Here is a 20,240-nt window from a genome sequence, read left to right on the forward strand (position 1 = left end):
CATTTCAGGCACATTATTTTTCTTCCTTTTTTTAAAGTTCAGGTTAATAGGGTTGGAATATTATCTATGGAAAAGTTATTTTGTTAAGTGATTTCTATCTTTGTTTATCACAGTCACACCTAAAGAGCATTAGCTTACCACGATATACATGAAGCAATCTTAAGTTACATAGACTTGAGTAAACGTGATATTGGCATGTTTAGTCAGAAGTTTTTTTACACTGAAGTACTTGACAGAAACAGTCAGTTCATGTTGCAAATATAACAATTTGGTAAATAAAATAAGTTACTGTAAAGTAATGATTACTGTTGAACTATCTGTTCATGTTGTAGATGTACCAAATACTGATAAAGTATTACAGTCCTTTCAATGCAATCAAGCCATTTCCGTGTATGAAAACTCATCTACGCGATGTTTCACTGTCCCCGTCAATCTGATGATACCCCGCCTCGTCCTCGTCAAAATCACTCTCACCGCTAGCATCACCAGGATTCTCATCACCATTTTCATGCGCTAAGAGTTCTTCACCATCATTCCATCCCCTCTCATCCAGCTGCCCCCTGTACACTGACTGGTCCTCCTCACCCCTCCTCCTCGCCTTCTTCCTCTTCTGAAACTTCTTGAATTGTTCCAAAGAATCTGTCGTGATCGGAGAGAAGCCTTCAGGCACATGCATTTTCTCATCTTTCTGTCTCCCTCTGGATATCTGAGCCAGTGCATCCGCATGGTCCACTGCAAAGTAATTCGGTCCCCCGTATGCGATCTGGGACTCCTCGCGCGTAGGCTTGCTCTGACCACCCCTTTTAAAATGGTCTAGTCCAAGCTCAACTTGTGCTGCTGATTCACCATGTGGATCATTCCACTTTGAAGTCAGGGGTTCGGTGTCGTTTGATGTGTCCTCATCGTCGCCTGGTCCAAGGTCTGCGGTTGCCAGGAGGCGGTCAATCTCTGCGATGCTGGCAGCTGCCTTGTCCTGGAGGAAACACACACGTGGGACTTTCCCAAATACTCTAAGTGAAATGAGAGCATGTCTACAGAAGGGGAAAAAATCAGAAACATAATACTGAGAATTATTTTGATGCAGGAGGCTTATTTTATCCATATGATAGACTAAGCTGTGGAGGAAACGGGTTGGGACTATGCCATTTCACTTACTCAAGTACAAAACACACTGCACAAACATGCGCTAATTCATATGTGTGGGACCATATACAGTATAATATGACATCATCACTAACATTGCAATGTTTCATGGAGAATAAGTAATGTATGAAAAGTAAAAGGAAGGCTTTTTTTTTCTTTCACTAATGAAATACCATTCTGTGTTATTATTTCCCAGGGTGACTTTTCTTTTCTTTTTCAAATTCATATGGCACCAAGGATGCTAGATGGGACAGCCAATGTTTATCCATAAATGCAGTACCTCCCTGTTGACGTACATTTCATGCAAATTTATTGATTCACTACAACAACCAATATCCAAATCTTGCCACATGTAACATGTACATTTGTCACCTTTTCACATCTATGTGCTACACACAAATTAGATTGGATTGTCCCAAGTATATGGCATGACAAGAATTCTGCTCCTGGATAAATACACTGAAATATAAAAGATTGACATCTGTAATGTTATTACACATATGTGAAGGAACAAGCATCCCTATTCCAAGACCTGCATCTTTTTGTGCATATGTCATAATAAACATGATAATCAAACCTTGTTGAATCTACTAAACTGTACAAGCCTAGGCTCCAAGATGACATTTATAACCATAAGGAAAAAAAAGAAGAAGAATGGATTTCCTTTCCCTCTAAACATGGTGGACTAAGTCTTCAAACTGCTCTTCACAGAAGTCCTTTGTGGCAGACTTTACAGTGTATACCTGCTATTGGAAGAATAGACCGGTTTACTGACATATTCAAATTTCATGCATGCCTCTCTGACAATGGTTCTTCTTGACAACCTGAAAGACTGCCTGAGGTTTGTCTGATGTAGCAACAACTGATGCACACAGAGTAGATTCTGAGTGTTTAAAAATTGTGTTCGAGGTGCAGGTTAATAGAACAGCTCCTTACTACATCAGGGATCCATTTCATGAAGTCATCACATAAAAGTCTTTACATAAATCTCAGAATGGCCAGTCGGTCATATGTAATTATGAGACTTTCAGAGAGAAGTAAAATCCATTTATGAAGTCTCTCAAAACGTGTCTTACGAGTGAAAAGTCTCTCATATGGCTTTCATGAAACGGACCCCAAGACAGAAGAAACACCCATAAATTTGAATTGTTAGCATACCGGTCTATTGCACAAATGTGAAGGCGTATGCTGACTTGCCTGATTTGTCCCACATATCTGTCCAACACTTCCTGTACTTTGTCATCACTCTCTGCATTCCCGGACGCCTGCCAGTAAACTCTGGCCACACTCATGTCTCCAGCCATCCGCACCTACCAAATGAGGAGCAGACACCTTTAGAGATATTGAGTGGATGTCTTTGACATGCCCCGATAAATGTGTTGTTTGTCAGTCAAACAATGATAGTGCAATAGAAAACTATCTTTGCCATAATGCTTCAGTTCAGTTAAATTGCTTGGAACTTCCACTACATGTCATTCATTCATTCCTTTCACTTGACTGCACATACAGCCAAATAGTAATACTGCCCACAAACACCTTTCTCTACCGTATGCTTCTGTTATTTTCAATGTATTTAAACACATCGAATACATTTTCATTCATTCTGTCATTCATTTGATTTCACTGCACATTTAGATTTTAAAACAGTTGCCTTCATGCAATTTAAAAACAAAAACAAAACAAATGTATACAGTGATATGGTTAATGAACTGATATCGTCATTTACCATATAAGAAAACTCACCACCTTTACATTCACAGTAAGACACACTGAAGCCATCATAAAGAAACATCAGAAGAATACAGGTCCCAGCTCTTTATATTTCTTTGTCATTGTACCTTAATAGAGTGAGAAAGCTAATACAGTATTCATCGCATAATCGGGACAGGTTGGGAGCAGCAAACACGGCCCCTTTAAGCGGGGTGCCCGATTTCGCGATGAGCACTCCCCATACACTAACGGCATACGACATGTACATGTAGTGCACACATACACATGCATACTGACGTACTGTACATGTACATGTACATGAATACACAACCACGCTACCCCTCGGCGCGACCCTCTAGCTCTCCCTGCACATGGCTTTGCTTATAATATTATGTAGGGGAGAAGAATGTTCGCGAAAGCATGTGTTTCGCAATGGCATGGATACTTATACACGGCGCTTTCGTGGCTATGCATGTACGTGTACTGGATGAACGGAGGTCAAAACACACCAGTCCGAAGCTTGCTTTGTAAGTTCGATGACGACAACTGATAGGGAATCTTTGAAATATTGTTATGGTATTTTGGTAGATTTTTTGTATAAAATATCAACAAAATCAAAGATCGCTTGAAGAAAAATTGTCCCGTTTATCAGAGGTCCCCGCCCGATTATCCAGTGAAAATAACATGCATTGGAAATGTTTCTGGGAAGCGTATGTCATTTAAGCGAGGTTCCCGATTATCAGATGCCCGATTATGCGATGAATACTGTACCGTACATCAAGGTAACTGTCTTAGGTTTTTAGGTCTTCATTACAGCAAGGTTCCCTTGTATCTGAAATATGATACTTCCACAATAATCCTGATAGTTTTACTGGGCAGACTTGGCGCTATAAAAAAGTAACACATGAATTTACATTCACAGCTCCTAGTTTCCTCAAAACTGAAAACCTTACATTAGGCATTCACATTCTGTAAAACAGACAAAGGCAGGGTAAACCTGAGAATTCCAAGAAGATACGTTTTGATCCACATATAAGGAGGAAATGTTTTGAATATGACAGTAGATTCAAGAGCTAACTCACAGAGAGAATGGGAACTTGAAGCTCTTCCAGTTCTTTGCTGATGTAGTCTGTGTTGACCAGATCCACAATGTGCTGGTAGAGGATGGTGTTGTACACTCTCAGCCTGACACTGTCTTGTTGTTGCAGTCTCCCATCATTTCTCCTGGACAGTTGGGTGTTGGAAGACTGCCAAACAGATAATAACAGGATACAGTAGTAGATTGTATTTGTTTGACATATATGGCCGGTGTTTGCAAGTGTAATAAGCTTGTTTTGTGCATTTGTGTGTGTGTGTGTGTGTGTGTGTGTGTTTGTGTGTGTGTGTGTGTGTGTGTGTGTGTGTGTGTGTGTGTGTGTGTGTGTGTGTGTGTGTGTGTGTGTGTGTGTGTGTGTGTGCGTGCGTGCGTGCACACGTATGTGTGTGAAATCACCCAGTATCAACTTTGTTCTGGTGGTCATACCTGCTGCCATCCACACTAATATCTGTTTCTGAATAATTAGACTACCAACTGCCACAACATGTTTTATACCAAAAGCTTTCAGTGATGACCGAGTCTGTCTTCACTTGATGCAATTTGCACAAAGTATGTGTAGGAAATATAACATTTATAATGGCCAATGAAACTCAACAAACATACTTTGTAGCAATTGGTCAAACTGAAGCTCATGATGCTGGTAATTAATACTCACTATCTTGCCCAGTTGTCCTGCATTTACGGGGTCAAAGTAGAATTTCTTCCTGGAGGCATGAAACAAACATACAAACAGATTTTTAAACATACACAAATACATAAACTCACAGAAAGCTTTGATATTAAACCTCTACAGTAATTCAAATATATAGATGTGTAAAGCTCGCACGACACTGTATATGTTGTTCTATTATTTGTTTGAGATTGTAAAATGTAAATCTGGTCAGCTGCTGCTACAGTTATTCTTACAAAGCTGTACCTAGATAGGCAATGTTTTTATGTCATAAAATGACCAATGTTGACCTGCTGTCAATACACTATAAGGATTCTAGGATTATTGTCCACCTTGCAACATATCTGATATTAATATAGTCCTTGTGATTTCAAAATATGAGGGAGGTTATGGTCTAGCTCACAGAACCATACAAATTACTGGTCCACTAGCTTGCTATTAAAGTATTTGTTTTTATTTATTCCTATATCAATTCATATCTGGGAGGGGGGAGGGGTAAATTCTAGCAGAGAGATTCACCAAAGGCATACAACATCATGTAATGAATAATATTACTGTTTATATAATGATTATAATGTTACTGTACATTAAGTAGTGAAATGGTATATTATTTACAATAGTTTTGAGATGAAATTAAATTGGAATGGCTCCTTTATCCAAAAAAAAAAAAAAGCTTTGTTCGGTCAAACAGTACAGATTTAGTTTACAGGGGAAAAAAGACACAGATACCACAATGCTAACTTTATTTCTCAAAGCTGAACATTTGACATCTCACTGATTGAAATTGAAGGGCATGATCTGTGCAGCATAACCACAAGGTCAAGATCTGGTGCACCAGATCTGGTTGCACATCTCAGAGGAGTGCAGGATATTACATTGAAAAGTCACTGAACAGCTCCTCAACGACATAACCAACACCATGCAGAGTATGCTGCATATATCCATCTCTAATCTGCCTCACTCTCTTTCAAGTACCCTCAAAACCAGGAAGCCAGAAAGGACTGAAGAAGTTGATCAGGCCTACAGTCACATAAAGCAAGCCTGGAAATGCTGGAAGGACCGAGGTCATCCTTGAAACCACAAGGTCAAGAGTTGCACCAGATCTGGTCGCACATCTCAGAGTCCAGGATATTACATCCAGAAGTCACTGAACAGCTCCTCAACGACATAACCAACACCATGTTGCAGAGATCCACCTCCAAGCTGCCTCACTCTCTTTCAAGCACCCCCAAAACCAGGAAACAATAAAGGACTGAAAAGTTGATCAGGCCTACAGTCACATACAGCAAGCATGGAAATGCTGGAAGGATCAAGGTTGTCCTTGAAACTACGAGCTTAAAGTGTAGCTGAACTACAGTGGACTCCCTTTACAACGAAGTCCTCGGGACCGGCAGTTTTCTTTCGTTATATCGGAATTTCGTTATAACCGAACAAATAAACAATAGAAATACATAGAGTGGATGACACTGCAGCCAAAATTTTTACTTCGTTATAACTGGAAATTTGTTATAACCATGTTCGTTATAACGGGAGTGCACTGTACAAGCAGGTAAGAAAGTGTTCAGATGCTGTCTACGTCAGGAAAGGCAGCGTGTACACAACGAGGTCCTGGAGGAAATGGAATCTTCAAGGGTAGATGATCCTCGACTGTTCTGCAAGCTAGTCAGGCAGCTCAAAGTCTCCTCAGAAAACGGTAGAGAGACAGATTCCTCAGTGGTACAGAAAAGAATGTACACAGGTCATCATATTCTTGCAGGTTGTGAGGAATAATTCTCTCCACTCTCAACACCTAAAAACCTCCTGTGTTTAGTGGACCATGGTGTTGGTACTGCAATACAAGCCGTACAAAGAACTCAACTGTGTATCACAACATCACACTTGAACAAAGCTATCATTAGATTGAGTGTGGGAAAGGCTGGTGGTCAAGACCATATCAGCCCAGAGCACATAAAATTTGCCAGTCCTATTACCCTCTGATCCTTGTGCAGGTATTCAACTCACTTGTATACCACTGCCACATACCAGCTAGCTTCAAGATCAGCCTCATCCTATCAGTGCACACAGGAAAAGGGAAGCCCATGAATGACCCTTCAAACTACAGGGATACCTCACTGACCTCTGTGTATTGTATACTCTTGAACTACTCGTAGAGACTCGTGCAGATCAAAAATATACCAGATGAACTGCAAAGTGGGTTCCAGCATTCCAGGAAGACCATTCTTGTATGTTACTGGCAAGCACCCTGAACATTATCACAAAGAGCAATGCACAAAATGAGATGCAAACCTTCATGGCCTATCTGGATACAGTGAAGACTTTCAATACTGTATGACACAACAGTCTGTTACTCAAGATCTTCAAAGCAGGTGTTCATGGAAACCTCTGGCTTCTCATGAGGAGACTGAATGAAGATCTGACAGCCAAGGTTTGGTGGAATGACAGAACAAGTGAATCCTTCCTGTGAGGCACGGCATCAGACAAGGTGGAATCCTATTCCCCTTGCTCTGTCTCGTATACATCAACAACCTCAACACAAGACTCCAAGCCTCAGGACTCTGGGGCATCCACACACTCATTCAACACTGGTATATTGGCTTTGGCAGATGACGATGCTCTTGTAGCAACATCAGCGGAGGAGCTGAACAGCATATTCCAGATAATTTCTAAACACTCTGCTAAATGGAGATAACCCATCAATGCTGTCAAGAGCGCCATCATTGTCACCAGACCGGGGCCTCAGACACCACACCTGTAGCAGTTTGGCCCGAATAACATATATTGCAGCTAGATAGCCATCCCTAACTTGGTATCATTCACTCACCGGGTAATCAGGACCCAAGCCCTAAAATGATCTCCACAGCCAACAAGACTCTCTATACGCTTACAGGACTAGGCAACCTTTGCATGGGACTTACACCGACGGTCATGGCATCCCTGTGGGAACGATTCTGCATACCCCATATGGATCCGAGGAACGGTGTAGCATACCTCACAAAGGCTGCTTTGAATCACCAAGACAATGCTCAGGTAACTATTCAAAGCCCTGCTAGGAATCCCCCACTCCACAGCTAATAAGTCTGTCCACATCCTGACAGAGCTTCCCAACGTTTCAGATGAGACAGCAATGCTTGTCTTGAACTACCAGGGAAACTGATGATGCTCACACCTAATTAGTACCGTCTCTTTTAGCACATACTGGGTCAACACCTGGACTCCAAGTCTACAAGAGCCTTCTCCACAGTATAATCTTCCTCTGTTTGGAGGATGTCATTAATGTACCCACTACTCTTTAGCAATGGCAGAGGATCATCACTGCAGCAGTCCTGGGTCATAGAGAAGGCAAGTCCAAAGAAGCTATAGCCACCAAGTCCACTCTTCATCTGCTCAGCTTCCTGGACCCTGTACAGGCAACTACCCTTCTTCCTGCCCAACTCAACTCACATTCACTCTGCCAGGCAATACATTATACTAATTAAGTGCCAACTGTTCAATGGTGTCTACCCTACAAACACCCATCTAAGCCTTGATAGGGAAGCAAAAGAGCACCAGATGTCCCTATTAGTACATGTATCAGTTTAAAGATGAGACCATCACACACCTCCTTGGGGAATTCATGCTCTACGAACCATTCATTATTCATTATTCTTAATGCTGTATCCTTTTTGTAAAATGTCAAATGTTTAATGAATTGGTTAAATAAACTTGAAACTTGAAACTTGAAACTAAGGGGAGGAAGACATACATCTCACACCTCACAGAAAGTACACAGGAACTGCTCACTCAGATACCCCTAAACAAGAAAGATAAACTCATTGCCAATCTCATACACTTAGACTACTTAGAAACATATTACCCTTACATCCCTCTGGAAGAATCTGCAGACCTCCACATCTTCTCCCTTTGTTTTCTTGCAGACCTGCATGTTATAAATGTTCTTCCTTCATGATGTAACTTGTTTATACATTCTGCATGACAAATCTGTGTTCCTCGTCTTCACTGTTCTTTTGATGTTTGTTTTTTTTTTAAAACTACTTCTGACCACCCAAGTGTACAACACTTAGTGCATAGTCACATTTTTTCCCCAGTTGTGAATCAACTGTGCACAGTTCTCTTAGGACTAAGGAAAAGGTGTGTTCAGGACATACCTCTGCTCTGGCACAGCACACAGAACTCTTGTTACACATCGCATCACATCACATCATTCATTGATGAAAAGGTCCAATCAGGTGTCACTTCTCAAAACACTACAGGGCTGCCAACTCTCACGCATCGAGCGTGAGACTCACACAGTTTGGTCCTTTCTCACTCTAAAACTTTATTTCATTTGCATGCATTTCTATTGATCTCACTCATTTTGACTCCTGAATTATACTTTATGGCATTGGCCTATGGGAGTCTCATTCTCAACTAGTTTCCAGTGTTGGCAGCCACTGACACTACTCACTAGCGAGTAACTCCTGCTTGCGTTCTCAAGTGGGAGCACACATGATGTTCATTAGCTGTTTTACTGATGAATGAAAGTGCCCCTGCCAGAAATAGGCACCCTGCCGCATACAGGGTTGTTTACTCCAAACCTGCTAAGAGAACCGAGTCTACTACTGTAGTCTGTTCTCACAGTAGTCAGTACTGTATCAAAGTCCCTGGCATATGTTTTTCTTTTGCATTAATGATTTCATTGTCAGCTATACGTAGTCTTTTGTCAAGGCCCTCTCGCTGTATGGTGTAGAGAGCCCAGCCGAGTAAGGTAGCGCGACTCGCTTCGCTCGTCCATTACAGCGAGACGGCCTTGACAAAAGGCTAGCATGCAACGTTAAAAGTTTACTTCCCTCGTTGTTTTGTAAAGCCTGCTGCCTGAGATCAGAGTTCTGCAACCATCTAGAGTCTATTACTCACGAGTCACAATACTGTAAGTTTATCGGTCAATTTATCTAACTAGACGCACGCACGTCGTAGACCATTTTAGTATTATTTATAGAGTCTAGATCACATGGGCGTCACCAGGGGGGGTGCGCTGGGTGCGAACGCACCCCCCTTCAGATCCTTAAAAAAAAAAAAAAAAAAAAAAAAAAATATCAGTCTGCGAGCGACCTCAACGCCGGACGCTAAATAATTCCTCTTTTCTATTTTTTTTTTTTTGCATTTTGCACCAGGGACACACACACACACACACACACACACACACACACACACACACACACACACACACACACAATCAATTCGCTTCCCTGGTTCTGGCAGCACTGATTTTATACATATCTACTAGTATTCTACAGTGTTTACTATTTATCGACCGTACTGTACATCCGTACGATACAGAGCACTTATACACGTTTGCATGTACGTGTGCTACTTACAAGTATGTAGGGTCTATGTACGTTACTTCTGACCAATCCATATTGCCAGCCCAAGAGCGAGTCTTAGCCTCATTAAAAAAAGATGAAAAAAAATGGAGGGGCAAGCATATCATTTTGCCCACCCCCCCCCTCCACAATTCCAGAGACGAGAAGATTTTCTTATCTTTTTTTTTTGACAGAAAAACAAAATTTACCCCCATAAAAATATTGGAGGGGCAAGCATATTTTAATTTTGCACCCCCCCCCCATAATTAATAATTCCCGAAATGAGAAGATTTTCTTGCTTTTTTGTTAGAATTCATGAAATCTGTCCAATTATTTCACCCACAAGCAGTGGCGTAACTATACGGAGGGGGGGGGGGGTGCGCCCCCTCCCAATCCGCTGGTAAAAAAAAAAAAAGACTTACCGAAATAGTAATTCAAGTGTTAGTAAACTGCTTTTGAATGAAAGGGTGATCAAGAAATAAGATATTTTTCTATGATTTCTTTTAACCATAATTAGATAGGTATATAGTGTGAAACATTGTTCAAAAAGCCCGGACCCGACAAAAGATTGTGATTCAGCGTGATTCCTGGTTGGCATTCTGCATATAAGCAGGATGTGCGCAGTGTACTCAGTACATCCGAACGAAGAGTCGCTACAATGTTGCGCAATGTGATGTAGAATGTACACCTTTGTACCTTACGCTTCGATCAAAGCTAGATCATTGATTTTGCAGTGTTGCTTTACATACTAGTCTATGTAAAAATGTCTTGCATTGCCAATAAAAAGACTTGACCTGGGCTAATTCCTAACTTTTCCATGTACATATAGTACACACACACAAACAAACACGCACAATTAGTTTAGGGGATGCTCTAAAGTGCAGATTTTGGACATCCTTTCCCCGCTTGGTCACTTCGACGTCACCTCGCTGGTCATACCTCCCCCAGTCATGAACATAAACCCACACCCTTTACTACCAGTGGCGGATCCAGGGAGAGGGGCGCACCGGGCGCACCGGGCGCACCGGGCGCACCGGGCGTCCCCCCTCCCCTTTAATTTCCAAAGCGAAAAAAACAAAATAATATAGCTTCAAATGGCAGTTTTTGGACAGTAAAATGTCAAAATTTTCAAGCTCGCTCGCTCCTCTCGCTCGCATTTAGTCGTAATGCCATTATCATGAAGTTGCTGCCAGTAATTGCCGGCAGTTGCGCCTGGTGCGCCCCCCTTAATTTCTAAAGCAAGAAAATATAGCTACAAACGGCAATTTGGGGACTGCAAAATGTCAAAATTTTCAAGCTCGCTCGCTCCGTTCGCTCGCATTTAATCTTTATGCAATTCTTCTGATGTTGCTGCCAGTAATTGCTTGCAGTTGCGCCCGGTGCGCCCCCCCCTTAATTTCCAAAGCGAAAAAATATGGCTAAGAACGGCAGTTTGGGGATTGTAAAATGTAAAATTTTCAAGCTCGCTCTCTTCGCTCGCTCGCATTTAATCGTTATACAATTCACCTGATGTTGCTGCCAGTAATTGTCAGCAGTTCCGCCCGGTGCCCCTCCCCACCTTGATTTCCAAAGCGAAAAAATATGGCTAAGAAAAGAACGGCAGTTTTTGGACTGTTGTAATGTAATATTTTCAAGCTCGCTCGTTCCGCTCGCTCGAATGTAATCATTATGCTCTCCTGATATTGCTGCCAGTATTTGCCAGCAGTTGCGCCCGATGCGCCCCCTTAAATTCTAAAGCTAGGAAATATAGCTACAAACGGCAGTTTGTTTGTTTTTTACTGTAAAATGTCAAAATTTTCAAGCTCGCTTGCTCGCATTTAATTGTTACGCAATTTTCCTGATGTTGCTGCCAGTAATTGCCGGCAGTTGCGCCCGATGCGCCCCCCCCCCACCTCCTTTATTTCCAAAGCGAAAAAATATGGCTCCAAATGGCAGTTTTGGGACTGTAAAATGTCAAAATTTTCAAGCTCGCTCTCTCCACTCGCTCGCATTTAATTGTTATGCCATTCACCTGATGTTGCTGCCAGTAATTGCCAGCAGTTGGGCCCGGTGCGCCCCCCCCCCCCTTAATTTCCAAAGCAAAAAAAATATGGCTACAAACGGCAGTTTGGGGATTGTAAACTGTCAAAATTTTCAAGCTCGCTCGCTCGCTCGCTCGCATTTAATTGTTATGCAATTCTCCTGATGTTGCTGCCAGTAATTACCGGCAGTTGCGCCCGTTGCGCCCCCACCCCTCCTTTATTTCCAAAGCGAAAAGATATGGCTCCAAATGGCAGTTTTTGGACTGTAAAATGTCAAAATTTCCAAGCTCGCTCTCTTTGCTCGCTCGCATTTAATTATTATGCCATTCACCTGATGTTGCTGCCAGTAATTGCCAGCAGTTGCGCCCGGTGGCCCCCCCCCTTAATTTACAAAGCAAAAAAATATGGCTACAAACGGCAGTTTTTGGACTGTAAAATGTCAACATTTTCAAGCTCGCTCGCTCCGCTCGCTCGCATACTAACCCCTCAAGATGAAATCCTAGCTACCGGCGCGCCGGTGCCCTTTCCCCGCTTGGTTTCCATCAAAAAACAGTAAAAGTTATAGGGATTGAGAGCTTCCTATATTTAAAATGTCTGTCCAAAAAATCTCGTAAACATTTAGTGTCAAAACGCACCCCCCTTGAAAAAAAGCTGGTGACGCCCCTGAGATCATGTCTAACGTTACTAATTTACGCCTACATTTAACTAACATCAAAATAAGTATGTAGGGCTACATACTTTGGTAGGTCGCGATCGCCTTTCACAACTCACTTTTTCTTGGTCATCAGTTTCTCAAATTTACGGGCGGAAAACGACTGTCTCTGCTTTTTACGCAATGCTGCACTTGAACATATTCTTGAAATGTTGGACTGCGAAACCAAACATGGCGCATTACGATGTAAACAACATCGACTCCAAACGCGTGATCCATGGAGAAGAGTTTTGGTGAATATCATGGGCGCTGCCATCTTGGAATCTCCGCAAGACACAGAAACCTTCATAAGCGTTTTCAGAAATTTATTTACATATGTTCCGTTTGTCCTTTCGAAAACGTACAAACGATTGAAAAATCGCATTATTGAAAGTAAAAATTAAGCATAATTCTGTAATTGTTATCATTTAAGCCATTCATTGCCTTTTAATTTACCAAATAGTTTGTATATAATAGTAAAGCGTATAAAATAAGACTAACTGTTCTCTCTCGTACCCCGTCTGCATGGCATGTGCTTGGACGGACGTGACGAATGGATGGGGAGCTGCACCACTGCACTGCATGCATGCTGTACGGCATGCCACCGGCATTAGTACCCTCGATGGCCGATGGATCTTGTGCAAACAACCATAGTATTGTAGCGCACGGCTCAGCAATCACAGCTCCTCCCTGAGATATATGTTTCTTTGAGCTGATCATCAAGCACTCGTTTGCCTTACCGAACAAGTAACGCGAAAACCGAGGACCCAACATTGCAACAAGGAACAGAAATGACGATGGCTTCTCCCACGAACTCGATGTTCATCCGCAACATTCGTTCATGTTGCATAGCCGCATTTGCCTGTCGTCTGCTACTCATGGCCTACGGTGAAGTCCAAGATCAAATGATGGTGGTGAAATACACAGACATCGATTACCATGTCTTTACAGACGCTGCGAGATATGTTACCCAAGTAAGCATACAAAAAGTGACATAAAGTACTCTTTATGTCGTCCTTGACTTTAAATGAAATCACTCATTATGGTGGAGTCTATAGTCTAGAATATGTAAAATTTTAATGTGTTTTTGACTGCTGTTAGAAATAAAATTTAGATAAATACCAGGTATCTAATAGAAAATGCAACCTTCTTTTCAACTCAAGTCTCCAAGTTTGATGTACCGGTACCGGTAGTAGAAGTATCTAATGAATTAACTGGTCTATATACACAGCCCAGTCGCTGTAAAAGCCGTGCTGGCGCACGGAGACACTGGAGCACGGCGTCTGGTCAGGCTAATGAATAGATTAGAGTCTGATGAATATACGAAACAAATAAACAATAAAATCATGAGATGATGATGTATGTATAGCATTTCCATGATAATCTTGTGGTTAGGGCAGGATGACACTGTACACTGATCTGTGTCTGTAGTAATTTTCTTTGATGGTGGATCTAGAAATCAAAAGGCAATCTTACATGCCCATGTGTGATGATACTTATCATGTGATCAAGCAGGCCATGCAGTTGCAGGGCATTTGTAGAAGGTGACATAAACACCAATGTATCTTTGTTCAAAATAGAAAGTTATACCTTAATTTCCTCTTCTTTCAGTTCTGTGACTCTTTGCTAGTTTCATTTAGATAGAGATAGACTTTCTATTCCCTGCAAAGTATCAATATGAAGGAGTACCTTTTATAATAGATATGTCATCGCTTTCATCAACAAATCATGTTTAATTTTTGTACTACATATTAATAATATAACTCATGATTGTCTCATATATATGTTGTGCTTACATTTCCACAAATTATGTGTTTCTCCTGATATTCTCTGTCTTGATTTTTCCCCCTGCAGAATGAGTCTCCGTATCGGCGAGCAACATACAGATACACGCCTCTCCTGGCATTCATGCTGACGCCAAACATCTGGCTGGCATTCCCGTTTGGAAAGCTCCTCTTTTGTCTCCTCGATATCGCTGCTGGACTCCTTATATACGAGATCATCCTCATGCAGGGCTATGGTGAGAGGACGGCCCTGAAGGGAGCCCTCGTGTGGCTGTTCAACCCACTGACTGCCACGGTGTCCAGCCGAGGCAATGCGGAATCCGTCATGGCCGTTCTTGTCCTCCTCGTCCTGCGATGCCTACTGAAGCGGCAGACTAAATTGTGTGCCCTCATGCTTGCTGTCTCTGTTCACTTCAAGATCTACCCACTCACGTACTGCCTCCCATTCTATTTCCTCGTCGGAGACTCTGAGGTGTACTCCGCCGACAGGCGTCAAAAGTTGAGACGGTGGAAGCAACAGAACCTTCTGGACAAGTCCATCAATTTGTTGTGGCCTACAAAGAACAGAATTGAGCTGGTGGCAGTATTCACTCTGACATTTGCTGCTCTGACTGCTGTAATGTACTACTGGTTGGTTCTCGTCAGTCATTGTGATTGGACTTAAGGCTATCAAGCATAAGCACTTTCCTGTTTGCCAGTAGCAAACACAAATACACAGCAGGTTGCAATGATATCAGAAATAATGCATATCCATAACCCCGTAGGGAAACCCAAAGTATAAATTTGTAAGTTGTAAAAGTCTGCTCAATGTAACAAAAACTCATAACAACTGTGTGTATGATATATCACAATATATTATCAGCATCTTAGTGTAATTTTGACAGAGGAAACAAGACAATGTTTAGAACTACATAGTCCTCACTATACTGAAGGATTAAAAAAAAAAGATGCAATGCCATCCCATTATAAAGAACATGGTTGCAATGAAATTTTGTCACAATAAAATAAAGTTTCTGGTCCCAAAATCATTATCTATATATCTTTCTATTCTTTATTTGCTAGGCTATAACAAAATTTTGAGATAACAAAAGGAACTGCCGGTCCATCAGACTTCATTATAAGGGGAGTCGTCTGTTAAAAAAGGAAATCAGAATTTAAAAAAAGATATTCTCTCATTTCTCAGGGTTCTATCAACATATTTTTAGCTTTCACATATTTTTCTTTTCCTCCCCTGCAGGTATGGAAATGACTTCTTATCTGAGGCATATTTTTATCATTTGACCCGGCGTGATGTCAAGCACAACTTCTCACCATTCTTCTACATGCTCTACCTGACGTCTGAGTGGTCGGCATCGTTCCGTCTCGGCCTCCTGACCTTTGTTCCCCAGGTCATCCTCCTGGTTGCATTTTCTCTGCGATACTACAAGGACATCACATTCTGCTGTTTTGCACACACATTTTTGTTTGTGACATTCAACAAAGTGTGCACTTCACAGGTAAGGGTAATTTCACAATTGAAATCAATTGTCCCAAAATGTTACCATGAACAGTCACTACGACGATGTTTATGATGTCCTGCTCAAGTCCCTTTTTAGAGGCAATATTCACATTTGGAATTTTGGAATAATTTGTAAGATAATTGGCGTGCTGAGATCTTTTGTGGAAAGGCTTATAGCCATGATGAAGGTTGCATGTAATACATAGTAAGATCTGCAAGATTGAAAGTTTATTTCATCTGATGAAAAATTAGATTTGATCAAAAATAGTGGCTAGGCTGGGGCTGGACAGCATTATTTGTTAATTATCATTTATCATCTAACAGTGATAGGTATATCACTTTTTTATTCAAGTACTGTTAGCAAATGTATCAAAATATATTGAATATTCAAATTCTTCTTGCTTTCCAATGTTGCACACGACTCCCCTTCCCCCGTATTTTTCAAAGCTTTTATGGATCTTTGTGGCTTTGTTTAATTTGTATAATGTGTCTCAATCAATAATCTATAAAACATTTTTTTTTCCCTTCTTTTATTTGTACACAGTATTTCCTATGGTATTTGAGTCTTCTGCCTCTTATCTTGCCCTCCACGCTGATGTCTGTCCGAGAGGGAATTTTCCTCATCGCAACTTGGTTTGCTGCTCAGGTGAGCATGATCAGGGAATTACTTGAACAGACTGGACCCTGTACACAGATTTCTCCAAACTATTACATGGTGTCCACTTGATTTGTGATGATGAGGGATGAGAAGGATACCCGGTATCATCCTGATATTGATCATGAATCGCTGGTGGAAATGTTGTAACCTGCTGTTATTGCAGAATGACAAAGAAACACTGATTAGTCATAGTCAAATAATTTGGTTGCACACTTCCATTTTGAGCCTTTTGCAAGTTAGGAGAAATTGGAAATAGTTTACTCTAAACCTGGTAGGATTTCCATGTTATGTTGACATTGATTCCTTGCAGAAGAATCTCTGAGCTCTGCAATGTAGAAAATATAACATTTTTTCTTGTAGCATGTCTTCCTTTGTGAATCAATTATAGAAATATATATCCCTTGCTATGTCAATGCTTGATGCCATGACTCTGCTGAAATTACTGCTAAGTTCATTTACCTTGCACCTGTACTCATCAGGTATACATTCGAATGCTCCTAAGCAATGCTTTTAATGTATGGGTCTATGACAAGGAAATAATGTGGCATTTGTTAACAAGTTAACAATTGTATTGTCATAGCTATTTTGAAACTCGGGAGCAGTTTGACCTTTGACACCAGTCTCATGCCATTTTGCTCCTTACAAAACAAAATCACTAATGAAAACTCAAGAGTGCTAATGGGTTCCATCTTCAACTGACTAGTCTGCCAGTGATGTTGGTTTCAGTTTTGATTTTCAAAGTAACATTTATTTCCTTCAATACCAAATCATTACAATGAAAATGTATATACAATGGCATTTATGTACATTGAAGGAGGCATGGCACCAAAAAGTTTGATGAAACTTTACCCATCTTCCCCACAAACAGGGCCTGTGGCTGCTACCAGCATACTATCTGGAGTTTGAAGGCAGGGACACCTTTGTGTTCATCTGGCTGGCTGGCCTCTTCTTCTTCTTCACCAATGTCTACATCCTCATCAGGCTGATGAAAACGCGAGAGAGACACAACGTCTGGAAAACACTGAAGCATAGATAGCACACATTGGATTTAATTTGTGATGGTGAGGGATAAAATTGATATCCAGGATTACACCAGTAATCATGGATGGCAGATGGAATCCATGCTGAAAATGGTCAATATGCGTACAAAGTTTGTGTAGAGAGACGACGCAGACGAAAACAATGCATGGCAGGCTGAGGTGTATCCATGTTTGGTGTTAGAGAATTTAATACCTTGTAAAGATGTTGAGATAGAGGTAGCAGACATTCAAATTGATTTGGGATGGTGAAAGATAACAGATATGTCGTGGATAATAATGTTCTGTAATAACCGGTGGAGATGATGCTCGTGTGTCAGAAATGAACAGTTTGCTTCCATAGAACACAGGAAGACAAGTCCTCTGAAAACAAAAGCTGGCAACTTTAGGTGTATCCCTGTTTGGTGTTTAAAAATTGACACCATGAAAGCACAAACAGTTCAGTCCCTGTGCAAAGCAGTTCATGCAACACAGCACAGCACAAAATGTTTCCATTCATGAGAACAATTACCACGTGGCTATTGCTACTTGTCAGTCACCAGCAAGAGTATGTGGTGCTTCTACTTTCAGAATTTATAGTGTTGAAAATGTTTAGTGATGAGGAATAGGAATGTTTTCAAGATTTTTAACAAATCACAATGAACAAGGATGATGACATGACAGCTTCACCTTATGATTGCATGATTGGATGCTTGTGGAAGCAGAAAAAAAGAAGAAAGCATGCACACTTTATACACAGGTGAACTTGTCTACCAAACAGCATTGTAATGGAAATTACATCACTACATATTTCTGAAGAAGTACTGTGTATGTGAGCCTCCTTTGTCATCTTCTTTGTTCCTTGTTCAGTGTAATTTGTTTTTGGTTTTCAGAGTATGGATTGCTCCGCTAAAGGATCGCGATAAGTTCCACTGAGCTATACATGGAGCTGTCAATTTGAATATTACATGATGTGAAATTATGAAAATCGTCTAGACTTCCCCTTTCAGAGAACTTGAAGATGTATGAAGACCTTGAGCTGTAGCTCGGCAAGTGCACTCTTCTCTGAAGAACATTTGTGACCCGCTACAACAAAATGATCCTAAAGTCGGGTGAGGCCGATTATTTGAAAATTGCATGACACAATTCCCTAGTCTTTCTGCTTTAAATTGATATATAACACATCTTATAAAAATAATCGGCTGTGGAGATATCGATGTTTAAAAGAGAGCATGTCGAGACGTCTGGGAAATCACTGTTTCGAGAAAAGCGCCCTAAAAGATCTCCTTGCGACGCAATCACGATCAAGGGACACGCAAGTCAGTATTCACCTCCGGACAATAGAAGGTAAGCCCTAGCAACCCCCGAAATGCTCATTCAAACACAGCGTCGGCGGTCTCCTCACCGACCAATCAGTGACCAGGATGCCAGGAGAAGCGGCTGGGCATAGCGCACCCTGCCAGCACGCACCAGTCGACTAGGCAGTGTGCGAGCTTCACGCTTCGGTTAGCGGCAAGCAGCAAACTGACCAATGAGATCACTCTGGTCGTTGTTAGGGGCGGAGCCTATGGCGCTCAATCCAAATGTTCGAACCAGTTTCTGCTTCGTCGAAACGCCAAAAAACATGGCCCAGAAAAACGCTATTTTTTGGTCTTTCCTTTCATCATTTTGCTTCAAAATTTCGACAGACGATAGAAGACATGTCAGACTCTAATAATATGTCAAATTCAGAAAATCGTAAGTTTTGACCAAATTTGATGCTCTGACTTCAAACTCGATTTTCACGGCTTTGACCGTGTGCGACTTTAGGACCATTTTGTTGTAGCGGGTCACATTTTCATCTCTGTTGTAAAATGGATATGATTTACCTTCCTTAACATGTTGAGGATTGACTGATTTTGCTATGACACGCATTTCCCATAGACACCTGCCCTAGTATACTTGGGACTCGTCTTCAACAGGTTAATATTTTTGTAAACTTTGGTGAGAAATCACTTGGTGTACATGGAACAAGGAGTTATTAGGAAGACACTTGAGGCTGCCCTCTTGGAAGGCTACTGACTGTGTATGTATAATGAATATATTTGTCTTTCCATTCCCAGCATATATGCTTCTTTCAAATGTACGGTTACATACCTGGGGCATTATACACAGCCACATATATTAATATCATCACACAGAATCACAGTATCCTGTGTTTCTTTGATAGTGGTAATATAAGTATGGTATGAAATGACCTGTAAATTCACAACTCATATGATGTGCTTCTCGCACAAAGACATACATTGTGTGCTAAAATGTCTTGAGGAACCGCCTTTAAAAAATAATCAGCTCAGGGCCCTGTTTCATAAAGCTGTTTTTAAAGTTACCATGGGTATGCATGACTTTATGAATGACTGGAATATGAAGTGCCAAATGTGTGCCCATTTTTTTTTTTCTCTTACGTTTTAGCAAAGTATGGCTGTATGTCAATATTTCACCTACATTGGGGCAAAAATACACTTTCAACTAAAAATGTGTGTTAACATGTAAGAATAATCATTATCATCTGCAAATTTCAACTTTAGCTACTGAAATTAACCATGATATGGAAACCCACATGGCTTGCCATATT

The 20,240-nt window shown here is 41.1% G+C and overlaps 2 protein-coding genes across 2 annotated transcripts; one reads left to right on the forward strand and one right to left on the reverse strand.

Annotated features, from left to right (window-relative positions):
- Positions 1 to 388: 388 nt before the first annotated feature.
- Positions 389 to 13,390, reverse strand: LOC139721427 (putative ribosome-binding factor A, mitochondrial). Its single transcript, XM_071632741.1, has 6 exons — positions 13,172 to 13,390; positions 12,751 to 12,848; positions 4,605 to 4,653; positions 3,936 to 4,100; positions 2,341 to 2,453; positions 389 to 1,031 (listed from the first exon to the last, which is right to left on the reverse strand). Exons 1-6 carry the CDS (start codon positions 13,388 to 13,390, stop codon positions 401 to 403), a joined length of 1,275 nt encoding a protein of 424 aa, XP_071488842.1. The 3' UTR covers positions 389 to 400.
- A 77-nt stretch (positions 13,391 to 13,467) lies between these two features.
- Positions 13,468 to 17,689, forward strand: LOC139721428 (GPI mannosyltransferase 1-like). The gene is made up of 5 exons (XM_071632742.1): positions 13,468 to 13,644; positions 14,525 to 15,084; positions 15,692 to 15,950; positions 16,497 to 16,598; positions 17,479 to 17,689. Exons 1-5 carry the CDS (start codon positions 13,468 to 13,470, stop codon positions 17,644 to 17,646), a joined length of 1,266 nt encoding a protein of 421 aa, XP_071488843.1. The 3' UTR covers positions 17,647 to 17,689.
- Positions 17,690 to 20,240: the final 2,551 nt, after the last annotated feature.

The sequence above is a fragment of the Diadema antillarum genome, unplaced genomic scaffold, assembly GCF_040938485.1.
Source record: "Diadema antillarum isolate AM-2024a unplaced genomic scaffold, OU_Dant_1.0 scf00000143, whole genome shotgun sequence".
Taxonomy (NCBI): domain Eukaryota; kingdom Metazoa; phylum Echinodermata; class Echinoidea; order Diadematoida; family Diadematidae; genus Diadema; species Diadema antillarum.

Excerpts from the sequence above, each read along its gene's own strand:
- LOC139721427 (XM_071632741.1), bottom strand. The coding sequence starts at position 13,390 with ATGATCAGCTCAAAGAAACATATATCTCAGGGAGGAGCTGTGATTGCT. Across the intron at positions 4,101-4,604 it reads CAGGACAACTGGGCAAGATA|TCTTCCAACACCCAACTGTC; the intron begins GTGAGTATTAAT and ends TCTGTTTGGCAG. Across the intron at positions 1,032-2,340 it reads AGATATGTGGGACAAATCAG|ACATGCTCTCATTTCACTTA; the intron begins GCAAGTCAGCAT and ends CCCCTTCTGTAG.
- LOC139721428 (XM_071632742.1), top strand. The coding sequence starts at position 13,468 with ATGGCTTCTCCCACGAACTCGATGTTCATCCGCAACATTCGTTCATGT. Across the intron at positions 15,085-15,691 it reads ACTGCTGTAATGTACTACTG|GTATGGAAATGACTTCTTAT; the intron begins GTTGGTTCTCGT and ends CCTCCCCTGCAG. Across the intron at positions 15,951-16,496 it reads ACAAAGTGTGCACTTCACAG|TATTTCCTATGGTATTTGAG; the intron begins GTAAGGGTAATT and ends ATTTGTACACAG.